A 17,912-nucleotide genomic window follows, 5' to 3' on the forward strand; every position below is an offset into this window, starting at 1 on the left:
GAAATTTAACCCCCAAAACACATGCAAGACACTGGAGCACCATGCAAGCCAGTGCTTGGAATGGCCATCCCGGACTGGGGAATCTCACGCAGGCACTCAGCTCTTACCAATGACACAGAAAGGCTTGCGGGCAAATTTCAAGCGTCCCCTCCAGCCCCGGTACCGGCAGCAGCAGCCGGCGGCCCAGATCCGCACAAAGTATTCCACCCCAAACACCACAATGGTGACAATTTCCTGCGAGGAGAAGGAGGACAGTGCCATTAGTGGGGGAAAAAGGATGGTGGAGAGCATGCTCCGGAATCCAGGAGAAACCCACGACCTCAGAAAATACAGCACTGAGCAGTCTGCACCACTCGACAGAGAGCCCAGGCTGGAGAGATCATCAGATCTCTGCTTCTGTGTCTTCCCTCCTCCTCCCCAGCGTGCTGAGAGGTGCTGCACGTTGTAGTCATGAACTGGAGTTTTACACCTCCTCATATTGTGCTTGTTCCCCCACCACAGGACTGATAAACACCTCGCTGTCTCTCTACCACCAGTCTCCTGGACTCAACTCAGTTAATGCAGAGGGAAGAGCAGAGATGGGAATCACTGAACAGGAATAATTCTAGAGGATGACAAAAGGGGATTTCAGCTTTTTCCCTAGAAAACAGGCTGGTTGCCTGTGTGTGCTGGGAGATCTGGTGCAGGCATGGTGTAAATCCTCCATCCCTTGATGCCACACCAGCTCTTTCCATCTCCACCTGAATATCCTGTGAATGCCCCCTTCCCTCTGAGATCTTGTCTCACCTTTCTCATGTGTCAAACCCAGTGAAGCCCTAATTAGTCTGGAGCACCTTTTGATTTGATGTAGGGCAGGAATGGGGAAGAGGAAAACAGACAAAAGGAGAGGAGATGGTGAATCCAGCAACCCCAGATTTTTAACAATTTTTTCCCATTCCTGACCCACAGGCCTGAGTGGTCCCCTTCTCACAAGGGACAGCTTAAATTCTTGCCTCAAACACCCCATCTCAGGATTTTTTGTGGTTATGACCTTATTTTAATACCTCACTGTCAGCCCCCACTTACCAGGATGTAAAGAGCCCCTTCTGAGCTGTTCTGGTACTCATCAATGGTGGAAAAGACGGACAGCACCAGGCAGGAGAACACTAGTAGAAAACTAAAGAACACAAAAAGAGAAAAGGTCAGTCTTAATGGCAGTAAATTTTCATATTCATCCAACGAACTCAGAGAGCAATTTTAGATATATTTCTCTCTGAGTATTTACTGCACAGAAAGTAGAAAGTGTAAGTCAAGTGCCCAGTTTTGCTAAGTGGAAGGGTTATGTGTGGATGGACCCACTGGACTATCCCCAGTTTGGCCAGTGCCAGTCCAGTTCCCCTTCCAGCTGGCTGCTCTGATCACTTCTGACATTTTTTTCTCCTAGGAAGTGTCAGCTCTTTCAGCAACACACATCCAAAAGCACCCAAATGAGCAGGGGCATTTCTAACTGGGATAAGAGGGGAGCAGACTGGCTGAGGAGTGGGAGCATGGCCTGAGAGCATGGGGCTCTACTTATGCATTTACATCCACAAAAACTCACACAGAAGTGGTGCTGCGATTCTTGCCAGAACAGGACATTTTTGGGTGGATTTAATGTTCCTTTGTCAGGCAGGTACTCCACACCAATTCCCTGCTGCCTGGAAAGACTGGTGACTTTTCGGGTTTGCTGGGGCATCACTGGGAGGTGGGTGGTTGTTAGTCTGCTCTTCTGTGGCCAGACATGGAACAGAAGAGGGCTTTGATCCAGCTCAAGGGAATGTGACTTTGGTGCTGCTGGCACTGGGGAGAGAGCTGGGCTGGTCTCTGTCCCAGCTCTTCAGGGACAAAAGAATCCTCATCCTACCACAAGCTCTGGGGATACAACCTCGATATCAACTCAGCCTCCAATTTACCACAAAATCAGAGAGATGCTCAAACCCCAGCACTGACATCTCCATCCACGGGCAGCCTCCCAGGAGCAGCCTGGGCAGTGCCAGCCCAGCCTGTCACTCACTGCCTGCCCCCATCCAGGCTGCCCAGTGCTGGATGTTCTGATGCAAATCAAAGGGCACAGAATGAGTGACAGGAGCTCGGCTCTCTTCTGACACTCAGCGCCTGAATCTGCAGCTGCTGAGGTGTCCTGGCATCTGCTCAAGGATGGAGGCTGCCACCCCTGCCCACTGCTTGCTCCAGCAAAAGCAGGGAAATTAATTTACTCAGGATCGATTTACTAATACAATAAAGTAGGCCAGTGCAAGGAGAAACTAAAAGCTGCATTCTTTAAGAGCATTAAATAATTCATCTGTCTGACTTTGTCTCACATTCCTACAAACTGCATTGTGAATATTTATAAGGTTTGGTTCTGCTGGTGGGGTCTGTTGCTTTTTGGTGAATAAAGAAAAGGAGTTTCACACCACCAGGTCGTGCTTGTGGCTTTGCAGTGACCATTAATGTCACAGTAACAAGTAAAAATAGGGAGATTTGCAGTATTTATTCAAACCACAGGCTGAAACGTGGTGGTGAGGAAGAGACTTTTCTCTGAAGGAGGCGAGGGACCTTCAGAGCCATCTCAGCCAAGGCTGAGCTTTATCAAGCCACAAGATAAATCCAGCATCAAGGAGATAATTGCCTGATTTCTCACTGCTCACACCAGATTTGGTGTGCAGACACTTGAAACAGCCTCAGGAGAGTAAGAAAACCTCACTTGCAATCCCACTCACGATGTCACTGATGTCACTCAATGCCTTGTCCAGATCCCACTTCAATATTTTTCTCTCCAAGCTGGTCTCTTAAAACCCTTGCCATAAACAATCCCACCACAACCTGCCCTGCAGTCAGATGGGCTCCATCCATCCATCCATCCATCCATCCATCCATCCATCCATCCATCCATCCATCCCAACATCCTCCACACTGCTGGGGCCATGCCCTGGGAGCTGGAGGAGGGCCCCACTGCTGCCCACACCGTGGCAGGGGGAGCAGAATCCCACACTCCAGAGCTGCAACTAGGTTGCTGCACTCCTGGAATGGCCCAGATTTTGCTGCAAACTTCTGTGCTGAAGTGAGAAACAAATGAATAATCAATGAGAGAAGAAAGAGGGAAAACAAACCAACAAAAAAATAACTATAATGGAAATGGATCAAGGGAAAAGAGAATTCTGCATTTTCTGATTAAAGAAGTAGAATGTGAGCTGTATTTACTTTTGTGACCAAACATTACTGTAAAGTGCCTGAGGGAGGGCCAAAAGCAAAATGCCAATATCAGAGCAGGCTTGCACACTGTGTTTGCTCAGTTGATCACCTTGGATGGATCCAGAATAAAGCCAGTATCAACTCATGAGTCCTGGCAGGGACACACACCACAAAAAATAAAAGAGGACTCCTGTATGTTAAGCTGACAGATATTGATGGGAGGGGGGAAGGAATAGAAATTGCTTTATCACTTCAAATCCCAAGGATGGATTGTGAAATCCGTGGTTATGGGGAGGCTGGGGCAGCTCCAGGTGCTGCAGGAGCAGTTGGACACCTGGGTGCTGCTTCTCCCCCTTCCAGCACATCCCTGCAGCCTCATCCCCAGCCTCTCTGTGCTCCTCAGCTCCCCAGGGCCAGCTCAGAGCTGCTGCAATTTCCACTCTGGGCTCCCCAGGGCTTCCATTGCCAGGGAGACCTGATGCAGATGAGGCTGGCAGGGCCAGCATTAATTACAGCTCTGCCGAGCACAGGAGGCAGCAGGGAATGCACCAGCTTCTCCAGCAGAGCATGGGAGATCCATGGCCAAATCCCACAGGGACAAAACCTGCCCTGGCTCAGTCCCAACAGGTAAGGGATCTCCCTGTCCCAGCCAGCAGGTAAGGAGCAGTCCTGCCAGCAAGGGATGCAGGATCAGCACAGGATGAGCTGCACACGCATCCCAAAATAGCTCCAGGGTGATGCAGCTCCTGTGTGGCCCACCAGCCTCTGGGGGGCTGGAAAAGGAGACTCAGAGAATGGCACCTTTCTGTAAGGAAACTGCATTTGGGGGGTTGAGGTCTGTGTGGCTCCTGGGAGGCTTTGAGGGATCTGTAGAGGAGTGAAAGCTGAGAGGTACGTGCACATCAGGGCATGTATCCTCAGAGCTGGACTCTGCTTTAATTCCACCTAATCTACCCAGACAGATCAGGAAAGGGCTTCAGATAATAATGGATAGCTAAGGAAAGGGAAACAAGCCAATAAATAGTGTAGCAGTTGGGGTGAATCTAATTTTTAAAGCTACCTATCTAATGAAAGTAAATTACGTCTGCAGCCTGACTCTGGGAAATGTTAGTTTGCAATAACGAACATTAATTAGGTCCCATCTAATGATTTTTACATTAAAGATGCCAATTCTTCTTGGAACATTGGAGAAGACAATATCCTCCTCCTGAGCACACAGGTCCTGCCTGATGCCTGGCTGGAGTCAGCACCCAGCATCCCCAAAACTCAGGACAGGTTCAGGGTGGTTTGGGACCACTGTGTCCTCTCCAGAGTGACAGGAAGGAGAGATCTGTCTCCAGCCTGTTGGATAAGGACATCTCATTGGATTTTCTCACCCACCTCTCATTCCTGCAGGCCCCCAGCACCTTCTGCTGCTCTGGTATCCCCCACACCTGTTGCTGAGACCTTTAAGCTCAGCCAAGACTCAGCTGTACAAATCTGACTGCTGCTAATACCAGTAAATCCAAAGACCTCCAAAGTCTGACTTTACATCCAAAGGTTATGTTGACTTAAAACACCTGTGCAAGCTTCTTATTACAGTTTTTAAATCCCAGCACAAAATCTGCATATCCAGAATTCATATCCACTGTGCTTCAGGTTAGCAACAGAAAAAGGAATGACTGAACTCCCCCTTGGAAATAAAAATACTTAAAATGCATGAAACACGAAAGATTGTCCTTCTCTTTTTTATTTTTCTTCCTCAGTGAAAGCACATGATGGAATCATCATAAAGCTCCTCAGGTTAATCATCTAATTTGCCTTCCAAAAGAAACCCCCTTGGAATCTACATGCCCATTTACATAAGAATTTTAAAAGGCCTCTAAATTTATTCCTGAAATACTCCTATTCAAATAACATTCACTGACATTCAGAAATGTTGGGGTTCCTCTGATGGAGCACCACTAATTAGCAGCTGGGTTCCTGGATGTGATGGAGATGGATACAACACAAGGAGGTGACAGAAGCTTGTAAGAAACCACAGTGCTTGTTGCCCACTTTGACGGCTTTCCCTGGAATTGGAAAAGGCTATTAATGATTTGTTTAATTAGAAGGGGCAAAGCTGGAAAGGAAGGAGTATTTCACTATAGGCATTCAAGAGCTGCACAATGAAAAGCAACTTAAAACATTTAAAACACTTGAAAATTACTTTGGGGATGTAAACAAGGCATTGATAATTGTGCTAAAACAAAACTGACGTGCTTATGTGCAATCCCAGTAAATCCACTTGCTGTGGGCTCTGTAAAACCCTGCAGTTCAAGTACCTAAAACTTTGATGTAAATCAAAGGCCAGGAAAATAGAGAAATGACAATAAGTGAAGGTGAAAGGGCATCCACAGCAAAGAGGAACAGAGGTTGGCAAATGCCTTTTAGTGCTCAGAAGCCTCAAAATCAGAATGGGAGTATTTGCAGCTCAATTTAAACCTCCATTGAGTCAGAAGCAAAATGCTGAGAAAGCCATGACTTTTCCAGGGATAAAAACTTTGTCGTATGGCACCTACCCTTAGCCAGGAGCATCCATCATCTTTATTCATGTAAGCAATCCTGCTGTGACTTGTAACCTGGCTGCTCATTTCCAAGGCTGAATAGAAGCCTAAATACCTCACTCCGGGTTCCCACATCACTTGGTCTCAGCCAAAATCATCTCCCAAGGCAAAATCTGTCACTAGAAGAGCTGGAAATAGAAGTGGAGAGTCCTGCCTTTTGGTGCTGTTCCTTAATAAATGCTCTCCTTCCCAAAAATAACTCCTGAAGGCATCTCAGTCCCCTCAGGTTTGGCCATGCCCAACCCCATCCTCTGTGCTGGGATTTTGCTCCTTGGATGAGCCTGGAGGATCCCTGAGCATCCATGTGGGTATGAAACTTTGTTTGTGATGAGCACAGTGGCTGGCTCCAAGGCAGGGAATGTCATGGTTTATAAACTTTTTAATAAATCACTATCAAAGGCCTGTCTGGGACAACATTTACAGCTCCTGTGCATTCTCAGTGCACTCAGGTGATGCCTGAGCAGCCTTGATAAGAAACCCTTGCTTGTACAAAGCCATAAAGGGCACTGAGGACTGTGGGGTGAACTGTGGAATGGTCTGGGTTGAAAAGGACCTTAAAGATCACCTAATTCTAAGTCCCTGCCTTGGGGCTGACTCCTTCCACTGGAGCAGGTGGTCTGAAAGGAGCCCTGGAGCATCTCCAGATGACCAAAGCAGCATTCCAGAGAAGGCTGTGGTGAGCACAATGAGGCTTTAAATGCTGTGCTGGGAGGTGAGAATTCATCAGGCTACAGAGAAACAGCTCTCAGAGATCCATGTTAAAGGGCTGGCCCTGGGATGGGAAGGAAAATCATAGAATGACTTAGGCTGAAAAAGCCCTCCAGGATCTTTGAGTCCAACCCTTCCCCAGCACTGCCAAGGCCACTAAACCATGTCCCCAAGTGCCACATCCACACATCTGTGAAATCCCCCTGTAAGACCATGGCAAAGTGGCACAACCAAGTCACAAGAAAACCTCTTTCCCTGCCTCCCTCCTACTGAGGAAGCATATTTCTCAGAAATAAAAGCAGGATTTAGGAAATTTTTCCTTCAATATCCACCACTTCTGAAATCAGTTTCCACTCCAAAAGCTCCTCCAGCCTTTTGCCCTTGCTTGTAACAGGAGTGCCAGAGTCCTGACCCAAACCCATAGGCTGCAGGAATTTGAGCTGAAATTGGGTTTCGATGAAATAATTTGTCCTAAGTCCAGCAAAGGATTGTGTATCCTCACACTTAGGAGCAAGAGTGAGCTTAAGAGCTTTTCTGGATTGAAGCCTCAAAGAACAAAAGCTGTCTGGAAATGCCAGGGAATGGAGATCAAGATCTGAACCCTTACAGTGGGAAAAGGAGTTAAATGTAAGGAATTGCTTGGGTTTTTTACAGGCTGGCTCTAATCATTTAACTCAGGCTGAATAAAAGCCTTATTAATAATAATGACTGCATGCAAAGTTCTAGCTCCAATGTTCTGCTTTGTCCTCACCCAGAATGAATCACTTGGAAATGCTTGTCTGCGTATTCTCCTCGCCCTGCACACGCAGCCTCAGAGGAGCCAGATGTCTGGAGGAAAACCCAAAGTATTAATCAAGCCTGTGCACCTGCCAGAAGAGTCTGTTCCTGCTGGGATCCAGCTCTGCTGGGCTGAGGCTTTCTTTCAAAAAATTTGGTGGGGAGAAATATATTCATGCAGCTGCAGAAATGGTTCATGGGAGAGAATCCTAAAGCCCACGGTGCAATTACAGTGCATTGGGAGGTAAATTAAGAGTATAAAATATTGGACATTTAAGTAATTCTTAAAATGTCTGTGCAGGCATTTATTCAGATCATGTTCATTGATTTTAATGTGAGGGAAAGTTGCTGTCTCATGCAATACCCACATTATTCAGATTGAAATCTGAGCACTGTCTCTCTTTCATCCCACAGGGTATTCCCCCAAAAGAGCCTCTGCTTCCTCCCCACCCTGGAGAAATCACTGCTAGTGAGCACAGGAATACAAACCTTCCTGATCCAACCTTTATCCCTATTTGAAGATCAAGTTATTTCTGTTTCTTAAGCCTTGCTTTTCTGCAACACCTCAAGAAAAATAAATTTCAGAAGCCAAGGAAATGCTGCATGGCTGGAGCAGGCAGGAATTAAAATTCTTCTTGCTGAAGTCAAACTCCTCTGTCTGACCTGGGCAAGTCACTTGATCTGAGGTGAGCTCTAGAACTGGGTTAAAAGAAAGCTGTCCCTATAAAATGTAATGCTGCATCTCATCTAAACATTCCTCGAGGGAATGTGATATACAAAAATAGGCTCTGGTCTAATTGCAGATAGGAAGATTGTCTCCAATCGGGCTGGTTCCTGCAACAGACAGGAATAGTAGCTGGTTTTTCAAAGGTCTGTCCCAGAAGCAGGGATTCAGCTGGAGCCCGAGGTTTCCTGCCCACAAAGGATGAGCTCCATCCTCCTGAGCTTCCGCAGGTTCCCTTCCCCATCTCTGCCTTGGCACTAGTTCTACAGCACCACGAATTTCAGCACCTCAAAACCAAAACTCCTTGCTGAGAGCATCCTTAGGGACCTGCTGCCACAGGGGCTCAGCAGTTCTCAGGAGCCATCAGAACTGTCCAGACCCACAGAAGGCAACTAAATGGCTCCAAATCCTTGTGCTGCCTTTAAAAACCTCTGTTTCCCCATGGGGGAGGCCCTTGGCTTGTGCTCCTGTAAAAGCAGGACCCCACAACTGCTGCTCTTGGGCTCCCTCCCAGCTAAGAGTGAAGGAGAATGGCTGAGATACTGGCAATGCTGGAGGCACGCAGATGCCCAGTCACTTCCCAGGCCTCATCCCCAGCTTCATTCCTTGATCATCAGAAGACAAGGATGTGGTTTCTGAGAACCAGAGGCTAATGGATAACACCAAAGTGTAAAATGCAAGGATTACCAAAGCCCTGCTAATTTCATTTGTTCATTTGTTTGTTTAATTAACAGAATCTTGGGAAAAATAAGGAAATGTTTACAAACTGTCCATATAAAATGTAAGAGTTGGTAATTTCAACATCTGTTTAATTTTACCTCTCTTGTGCCAGGTAGTGAGCAGGAGCTCACAGGCAATGTGCAAAAGAATTGGCTTACAGCCTTCTGATTTCAGTCCCCCAAATATTATGACTCCCAACCTGGGTAAAAAAAATGTAACCTGAGGAATAACAGAAATTCCACAATAATTTGGATTGACATTCCCTCTCACCCACTCCAGCACAAATCAGGAATAACTCCCTAAAAGCCAAGGGGGCTGCACTGCCACAGAAGAGGCTCCAGCTCAGCTGAGTCCAAACCCTGCAATGACCGAGAGACACCTGAGTTTGGCAAAGACAATGCAGGATTAGGTCCAACAAACTGAAATAAAGGTCCAGTGGTAGTTTTGGAGTTCTGCATCCCCTCCCCACGTTGGTAGGACATCATGGTCCTCCACAGCAGGGTGGCAGAACACAGCCCTGGTGTTTCCATGCCTGTGAAGCTGCTCCTGTCAACATGGGGACATTTTTTCCAGGAGCAGCATCTGGGCCATGCAGACAGGCAGCCCAGAGGAGCTGCCCAGGGTGAAGGGACACAAAACAAACTTGGATCTTTGGAGAGCTCAGCATTTAGAAGACAGTGCTCTTTAGCCCTAAAAAATTGCTGAACCAGCACAGTTATGCCGCAGGGAGATGAGAACACCACACCAGCTGCCAGTCAATCCCTGCTCAACTTCACCACTAACAGAACTATTTTGAGACTCCCAAAACTGCAACTCTGAATTCAAAAGTCCTCTTCCACCTTTTCCTCTCTGTCAGCAAAGTTTCCCTGAGCAGCAGGCAGATTTGTGCTCCCCAGGAGCCATGGGGACATCATCCTGGACCACCCACATGGGCACCTCCTTGGCTCAGGGCAGCTCGTGACACCTGCACAGACAGTGCCAGCTCTGCCAGGGCACAGCCTCTCTCTTCACCTGATACATTAATCCCCAGCACCAAAGGAAAATTAATCACTTCTGTCACCTCTCACTTCTTCTCTGGCAAAACCCAGATTCTGCAGGTGGATGGCCAGGTGTGGATGGGAGCAGGAGAGGACAGCTCACACACTGAGAACCTTTTGCAGAGGGAGAGACTGCCCAGAAAGCTGAACCCTGCAGAAAGGGGAGGAAAGCCATGGGCCTGCCACAGGAGATCAAGGCAAGCTCAGTTAATGAGGGAGCCTCGTTTGAACTGGGCAGCTTTGGGAGCCTGCTGCAAGCAGGGCTGGGGTTGAGAGCCAGCACATGCAGGCCAGGGCTTTTGTGCTCACCTGGATACCTGCAAAAAAGGTGACATTACCTCACTTCCCCAAAATCTCCATCAGTGGAAGAGGGGAGGAATGGTGCATGTGCCCCCCAGCTGTCCCTGCAATGCAGCAGTTCACAGGTCAGCACAACCTCTCCACTTCAGGGGAGGCTACATTACCCAGCCAGCTCCCAAACCCCACAGCCGTCCCTCACTGCTGCTCATTGCTATGAAGCACCCAGACATGGGCAGATGGGAATCAGGCTCAGACAGCACCAACCAGGTGGTGACCAAACCTCTGTGGATCCCCTGACAATGGAAGAGCCTCACACAAATGCTCTGTCTGGCTGCCTCCCTGTCTCTACCGAAAATCTGGACCTGCTGGCTGATTTTCATCAAGTTTGCTACAGTGATGGGCAGCAGTGGGGATAAGAACCTCTTCCCCCATTTTTGCCCCTCAAAGGACGCTGCCACATGAGCTCCATGGGGCTGGCACACACCAGCCAGCCTGGGAAAGCCACGAGCTCCCAGAAAGCAGCTCCCCCACGTTCCCCCGCACAGCAAATGACAGGTTTGTTCCCTCTACTTATTTCCCTGTGCCAGTAAACACAACAATAAATAGCAAGCTGCAGGAGGCAGATGATTGTGTGGTGAAAGGTGGAAAACATCTAAAAATGATTTAAAGCAGGGAGGAGAATAGGAAGAGAGGTCTGTGGATTATAATCTCTGAGGAGGAGGAGCTGCTTGGCTGGGGAAAAGCAGCAGAGGCAAGGAAGGTTTTCCTTCCCACCCTCCATCTCCTTGCTCTGGGTGATGCTCAGGTCTTCTGTGCAGGTCCCTGTTTGCAAAGGTCCCCAAACCAGCCCTGGCATGGGACCCCAGCAACCCCAGCCCTGGGACCGGAGCAGGGGCAGCACTGCAGGGGCTGGACCCTTTAAAAACTCCTAAGGAACAGGGACACATGGCATGGACACAGTAAAGCTGGAGAGAGATTATCTAGCTGCCATTTCAACACGCTGGTAAATCAAAGTCGATGGAAGCCATATGCTCTGCTGGGAAGCATCCATCTCGTTGCCAGGGAAACATCCTTCCCGTTTAAAATGGCAGGCAAAGGCTTGCAAAAACCTGCTTTTAACCCCCTTTTCTCAGGCATGATCTAAGTCCCCCAGCAGCTCCCCCAGCCCTGCGGCATCGCTGTACTGCTGCCTGGGAGAGCTGCTGCAGCTTAGCCCGGGAACAGGAGAAGGAGATGGTGCTTCTCCCCTGGGCTCCAGAGGAAATCAGAGCCAGCCTGGCAGCAGGCATCAAATTCCCAGCTTGCTCCCAAGGCAGCTTCCACAGCTCATTCTCTGGAAAAACAGGGAATCTCCCGCCTGGGTCACATCCAGCAGCTCCACTCGGGGATGCTGCAGGTGCCTGGTGCAGGCACACACAGATGTGCCCAGCTGTGGGGCAAGACCCTGCTGCAGCAAGGGAATGACCAACAGCAGGACCACGGCTGGGTTTGTGCTGCTCAAACCATCTCTTGCAGAGCTGCAGGTACCACCCATTCCTTCCAGGCAGCGAGCACAGATCTGACCTTGGGAATTACAGCAAACTGCAGCCAGGACTGCAGGCTCCAGGAGCCACAGGAAACCAGCACTGAGCTCAGCAGCTGCCTGGATCTGCAGCTGGCCCTGGGTCTCCTCTCTGCATCCGCACCTTCTCTAAGCTAGAGGTACAGTCCTGGGTCTAACACAGCCAGGCAGGTTTGCCAGGGCCACTGTCATCTGCAGGGGGAGGTGATGGGATGTGGGAACAGCACTTCCAGAGCACAATTTATAACCTGGCACCGTGGAAGTCACAGTATCTGGAGTCACAGCATCCTCAGCCTGCTGCTGAACCAAAGCAGGAGCAGCTCCATGCTGGTTGTGTAACCTGGCCTCACAGGACTTTCCCCATAATTAGAGGGCCTTTCCCTGCAGTCCCATGGGAGCCATATGCTGCACTCGTGAAAGGATGCTCAGAGCTCAGCTTCCTCTCCAGCAGATATTTTCAGTCTTCCCTAGAAACAGCAAAGAGCAAGAGGAAGCAGGAAGGAGGGGGAAAAGAAAGTTTAATTAATCTTCATTTAATTTCTGCTGTCTTTTAGCAAATGGAAAATAAGTGAGCAAGCCCATCAGGCCTGTGCCTGATGCTGCTGCCCTGGGCTCATCCAGATGGGATGCACATCCCACCAGGCCACTGCAGCCAGCAGGGAATGCCATCACAGGGTCAGGCTTGACTCCAGCCACTCTTCCCAACACGTTCCACAGGGATGTGGCTGCAGGGTAGATGCATTTCCCCAGAAACAGATGGGGAGGCAATTCATTACCTTCATGAATTGCTCTGTGATTTTCAATGGCCATCACCTCCCAGAGGGGAAAGAGCAAGGCCAGAGAGGACTGAACTCCTCTTGGAGGTTCAGTTCAGCAGGCTGGGGTTTGGGCAGGTGCTCTCTGCCAAACACACACCCACAAAAGGCTGTCTGCAAAGAGGGGAACCAAAAATGGCAGGTTTGGTGCAGGTGCTCCCCAGGTGCCCAAGTTCTTGCACATGGATGGGCCAAGTCCAGGCTAGATCAAGCCCTGAATTATTAGTAGGTCTCCTAAATTTGGCTATTCCAAATCTTGGGTGGAGACCCAAGGTTGGGATATGCTCCACACAGTTGTAGATGTTTACATCCCCACCACCTGGTAAAAACAGTAAGAGAGAAACAACTTTACAGTCCTATTTATTTGTTTTATTCAGACACTTCTATTACCTTTTCCTACACTTATAACCCCAATTTAAAACCGAGTTTGATGCCCGCATGGTGTTATCTGAACTGACAGAGGACAGGATTAGGTTAAATATTAGGAAGAAATTCTTCCCTGTGAGGGTGGGCAGGCCCTGGCACAGGCTGCCCAGAGCAGCTGTGGCTGCCCCGTCCCTGGAAGTGTCCAAGGCCAGGCTGGACAGGGCTTGGAGCAACCTGGGATAGTGGAAGGTGTCCCTGCCCATGGCGGGGGGGATGGCACAAGAGGAGCTTTAGGATCCCTTCTAATGCAATGCTATGATTCTATTCATCCCATTAATCTGCTGATCCTCACAGCAAGCCTCAGCAGCTCTCTCTGTGCCATTTAATAAGAGTTGAGGTGCTCCCACCACCCACAACTGCCTTGGCAGAGGGAGGGTGCAGCCTCTGGGTCTGGAGGGGCAGCTTAGAGAAAGTTTCAAATTACATAATTACATCTGTTTTCTGTTGCAGAAAAGAAAAACATCATCAGCTACAAAAGGTCAGTGCAGAAATTCTTCCTATCCCTCATTAGCTGGCACGATAAGCAAGAAGCTGCTAATTAAGAATAGCATTAAAAACATCAAGATGTTAAAAGAAGAAAACGTGGAGAAGAAAAATTCAATGCAAAACTCTGCTAAATTATGAAGAGCTAAGGAAATTCTCCTTCTCTCTAAGACTTTTCCCTTCCTTACAGGAATAGCCATAACTAAGAAAAAGACCATGACAGAGATGTGCATCCCCTGCCCACAAGAACCAAACCAGAGATCACATTTACCAAGTTTCTTTAGTGCTGATACGGATTAAATGCTCCGTTCCCTCAGGCTGTGGAGACATAGCCCTCATGAAGTGCCAGCAATTGAGTTCAAGACATAATGACATGAGGACTTGTCCCTCTGGCTCAGGGTGATGCTTAATTGGGTGTGAAGTCAGCTTTTGGATGAGCACTGCCATTAGCAGGCTGGCTTCTGTGCAGGTCCCAGAGAGGTGCTACTCCTTCCCCCCCAAATTCATTGCAGGGCAGCTTTCTGCAGGCATGGGGTGTGTCTGGAAAGGCCCTTCCTGGGGAAAAGGACACAACAAAAATTCCTGCGCTGGCAGTGTCTCAGAGGAGCCCACCCACGTTTGCCCATGGCTCCTCCAGTCCCTGCTGTGATACCAACAGAGACCTACAGCCACTCAACACCTCATCTCTTCTAAATAATGAAACCCCCACTAATTGAAAACCCAGCAGGATCAGCAGAGAAACCTCTGGGGAAAAAAAAAAAAAGGTACAAATCCCACCTCCCGCTCAGCCATGAGCCACTGGAGAGCAAGATCTGCTCCTGGACAAGGACATGCAGCACGCTCAGGTCCCCAGGAGCTGTCCCAGCAGCTCCACACCCCGAGATGGACAAACATCCCATGCAAGCTCCTACCCATGCTCCAAACAGCCATGCTCCTGCAGCCAGGAGAGATGGGATCAGCAGCACGGACCTCCCAAAGGATGGAGCCAGTTTGAGGGTTGGTTTTGTTGCTCATTCAAGCCTGGAGTCTTTATATAGTGTCAGGGCAGGATCCAAAAGCGGAAGAGAGACACCCACTCCCAGGGAGTGTAACACACACACTGAAATAAATAGCTCCCTGCCTAAGGGGATGACTCAGGAATCTCACCAGTCCTTAAAGCACAAATCATTGCTAATAAACCCCAGAAAGCTTGGAGGAAGGCCTAGCAAGAGGTCAACTGGGCAAGACTTGGCATTTCCAAACTTGCCAGGCATAAAGGAAGAGGAAGGACGAATAACCACTCAAAAATAACAATGTCCAACATTGAGGCAATGGTCACACCAGCCTAAGCCCTTCCTGCAGTCTACCTGCCTCAAGAGCACTGAGTAGTCCTTGTTATTAGGGAGAGGTTCTGTTTTCCACTGCCCCTCCTGGAAGCACTCAGGCTGAATCACCATATGGCTTGAAGTGGCAGGAGGAAAGAGAGCCTCACTCCAGCTGTTTGTCCAGCTATAATATACAGATATTTATATTTACCTATTTTGCTCTCCTCTTGAGTGAAAGATGGTGTGCTCTTACATCCCTTACTACATTCTTCAGATGAGTTAACGAATCTCCCAGCAAGCACAAACCAAATTAATGGCCACTCTGAGACTCTGAGTTGAGCACAAGCCCATAAACATGCAGGAGAACATCTCCCAGAGCTGTCATTTCACTGCCACATGTAACAACCCAACAGGAGAAAGCCAATAAGACCCATTCACAGCCCTCTCTGTGCTGCATCTGTAACGAACAGTGAGATCACAGCAAACTGTCCCTCTGTGGGTGATCCTGTCATTGAGAAGGTGCCACCTTCATCCTCCCAGCCCAGAGTCAGCCCTGCTGAGCTTCTCAGGCTGCCCAAAGCCAACCCCACCTTCCTTTGCAAACCCAAGGAGCACAGACAGAAACCAAAACACCAATCCAAAAGCAAATCAGCTGACAGGAAATGCTGTTAAAAAGAAAAGTGGAGCAAAGAGAGCATTTACCAGCAGTGCCCCAACACTTTGTTTTATGCCTTTTCTGTGTCTTGGATGCTCAGTACACCAAGTCTTCCAGTAGGGACTGGCTCTTTTTGATTTGATGGGCAGAAGATAAGCTGTAGACTTTTACTCCCCTTAGGGGTGCTTGCACACTGCTGTAATTTTAATAGAATAATATTTTCCCCTTTCTATTCACTTTAACTTTTCTTTTTCCTTTGCACCCCATATTAGTTTTTTCCACCACACCAAATCTGCAAGAAACAGACACAGCAGGTGCCCGGACACAAAAGCTGCTCCCCTCACACAGGAGACACACGAGGTGTCCACAAGCCACCCTTGAGCCAGGATTTCTGATAGCTTATTTTTTTCCTGGGCATCATGATAACTTCATGGAGAGTGACAGGCTGGCTGTGGAAGCTGCGTTAGGAGCGCCTGCCCTGCTGTGCTCATCCCTTGCAGTGCGTGACAGCAGCTCTGCTGCCGCCCCAGCCCTAATTTGCTCCCACACTGTCACCTCCCCAGGGCTGGCAGAGCTCTAAACGAGAGAGCAGAACTGCCAGGCAGATCAGGGTTTGTTTACAAATGAGGAATTTGTGAATGCTTGGGAAAGACCCTCCGGAAGGCAAAATCTGTCCTGAAGACAGCAAGCACCAGCCACGATGGGCTGCCAGGAAGTTCAGACAGACAGCAGTTCCCTCCTAACTCAGTGATTCCCTCTGCCTTTGCCTGTCCTCTTGTTTCTTTTCCCTGTTCCACTGTCCCGGGGGTGGCAATAGGAAAAGGAGGATCTCTGGATGAAGATGGCACCTGGGCACTTCAGTCTGAAACACAACTGGAGCTGCTTGGGAACTACAATCGGTGTCAACAAGGCTTGGTGGATGCTGGTTTTTCCCAGTCTTGCTTGCAGATCAGAAGAGTCGACCAGGGCTTGCTACAAAGATTCCTTTCTCAGAACCACTTCTCAAAGGTGGATCTCAGATCCAGGTCACCCCGTTTCAATGTGGATCAGCCTCATCTCTCCCCTTCACCTTACCTGCTGGGGTGTCCACAGTGCAGTTCTGCCTCTGAGCACCCCAGCTCCCACAGGCTATGCCAGATGGTGGGAGATGCCTCCTCTCACTCCTGTTTTTCAGTTTAAAATCATGCCAGGCTCTGTCTTCTCTCCTCCTTGCCTGCACTGCTCCCACCCAGCTCTCACTAAGGTCTTCAAGAGAAGTCAGGCTCCCTCTGCCATCGACAGAGAGCCATGGGCACCTCCAGAAGGCAAACCTGCCCACCTAACCCTGCACTGAGGCTGCTGTGGGATTTTCATGAGGAATCCAGTAAGTGTCTGAGCATCACCAAATTCACAATGAAAGCCCACTGCACCTTAAACATCTGGACATTATAGATCCCAAGACAAATCAAATGACTACTCAGTCACAAGGGCTTGCACCCAGCCACCCCAGTGACTCTGATGTAGCTTTAAATCACCTCCCTACAGCAGCAAGAGTGAGAGGTGAGAAGATTCCAGAGGTCTCCTTGCTGCCTCTCTTGGAAAAGGCAGCTCTTTGACATCCAATCCACTAAAAAAAAAAAAAAATCACCTTATGGATGCTTACCAACACCAAAACTTTTCCACACATCTAAAAAGCACATTAAAAGGCTGGAGTGGTGCCGAAGAGAGAGCAGAGAGTTCTGCAGGAGCTCTCTGCCTCCCCTCATTGACTGACAGCTGTACAGCCAAGATGCCCCAAGGCTGTAAAGAAGCAGCTCTTGCCATCCCAGCCAGTTCCTGCTGCGAGATACTCCCCATCCAACACCACAGTAATTATTTCAGTGCCTCACAATAAATGCCCAGGACGCCCCCAAGACACCTCTGCTGCCAGTGTCACAGGAGGCTGAGTTTGCAGCTTGCCCAGGAAAAGGCCACGAGAGCCACGTGGGGAGCCGAGGTCACCACAGCTTCAGGGAGAGAGCAAGCTCCCACAAGGTGCTCATCACACAGATTGCTCTCAGTGGAAAACAAAATTTACATCGAAATGTCTACTCTTGCAGTCCTGGTGGAATCATCTTTCATCACAGGTGCTGTCAGAACAGCCCAAATCTTTTTGTCCTGCAACCTGATTAGGAGCCATTTAAAGGTATGGTGGAGGAGCACCCTGCACCCCCTGTCCTTCTGCACTGGTTGTGCCATTTTTTTCACTCGTCAAGTACATCTAAATACACTCTAAATGCATTCTAAATACATTCATGAAACTCAGTCCAGACCACCACAACAATCTGGTTTTGCAAAGCGGTTCCTTTTGGACCATCAGGGGTGAAAAATCATTGCACTACTCTAAAGAAATGCGTGTCTCAGTGCTGGAGATTCCTCTCTTTGATGTGCAGGGGCACCACACCAACAGGGACAGGCCATTAATCCTCTGTAGGAACCACTCCCCACCTTTCTCAGCTCTACCATATCTGTTCCACAGGAGATTACACGGCAGGAAAAGGGACTGGCATATCTCCCTGTCACCACAATTTAAAGAACAATCTGTTCCTCATGAACTAAGAAACCAGTGAGCATTTGGGCTACCTTAAA

At 48.8% G+C, this 17,912-nt stretch overlaps 1 protein-coding gene across 5 annotated transcripts in view; it reads right to left on the reverse strand.

Annotated features, from left to right (window-relative positions):
- Positions 1 to 17,912, reverse strand: part of KCNQ2 (potassium voltage-gated channel subfamily Q member 2) — a 64,334-nt gene that overhangs the window by 40,275 nt on the left and 6,147 nt on the right. For all 5 annotated transcript variants that reach the window (XM_041399154.1, XM_041399155.1, XM_041399153.1 and 2 more), the window contains exons 2-3: positions 1,066 to 1,156; positions 108 to 234 (exon numbers count right to left, since the gene is read on the reverse strand). In XM_041399154.1, the coding sequence (XP_041255088.1) occupies positions 108 to 234; positions 1,066 to 1,156 (218 nt within the window). The remainder of the gene's footprint in view (positions 1 to 107; positions 235 to 1,065; positions 1,157 to 17,912) is intronic.

Source organism: Onychostruthus taczanowskii, unplaced genomic scaffold (assembly GCF_017590055.1).
Source record: "Onychostruthus taczanowskii isolate IOZ18803 unplaced genomic scaffold, ASM1759005v1 scaffold157, whole genome shotgun sequence".
In the NCBI taxonomy this organism is placed as follows: domain Eukaryota; kingdom Metazoa; phylum Chordata; class Aves; order Passeriformes; family Passeridae; genus Onychostruthus; species Onychostruthus taczanowskii.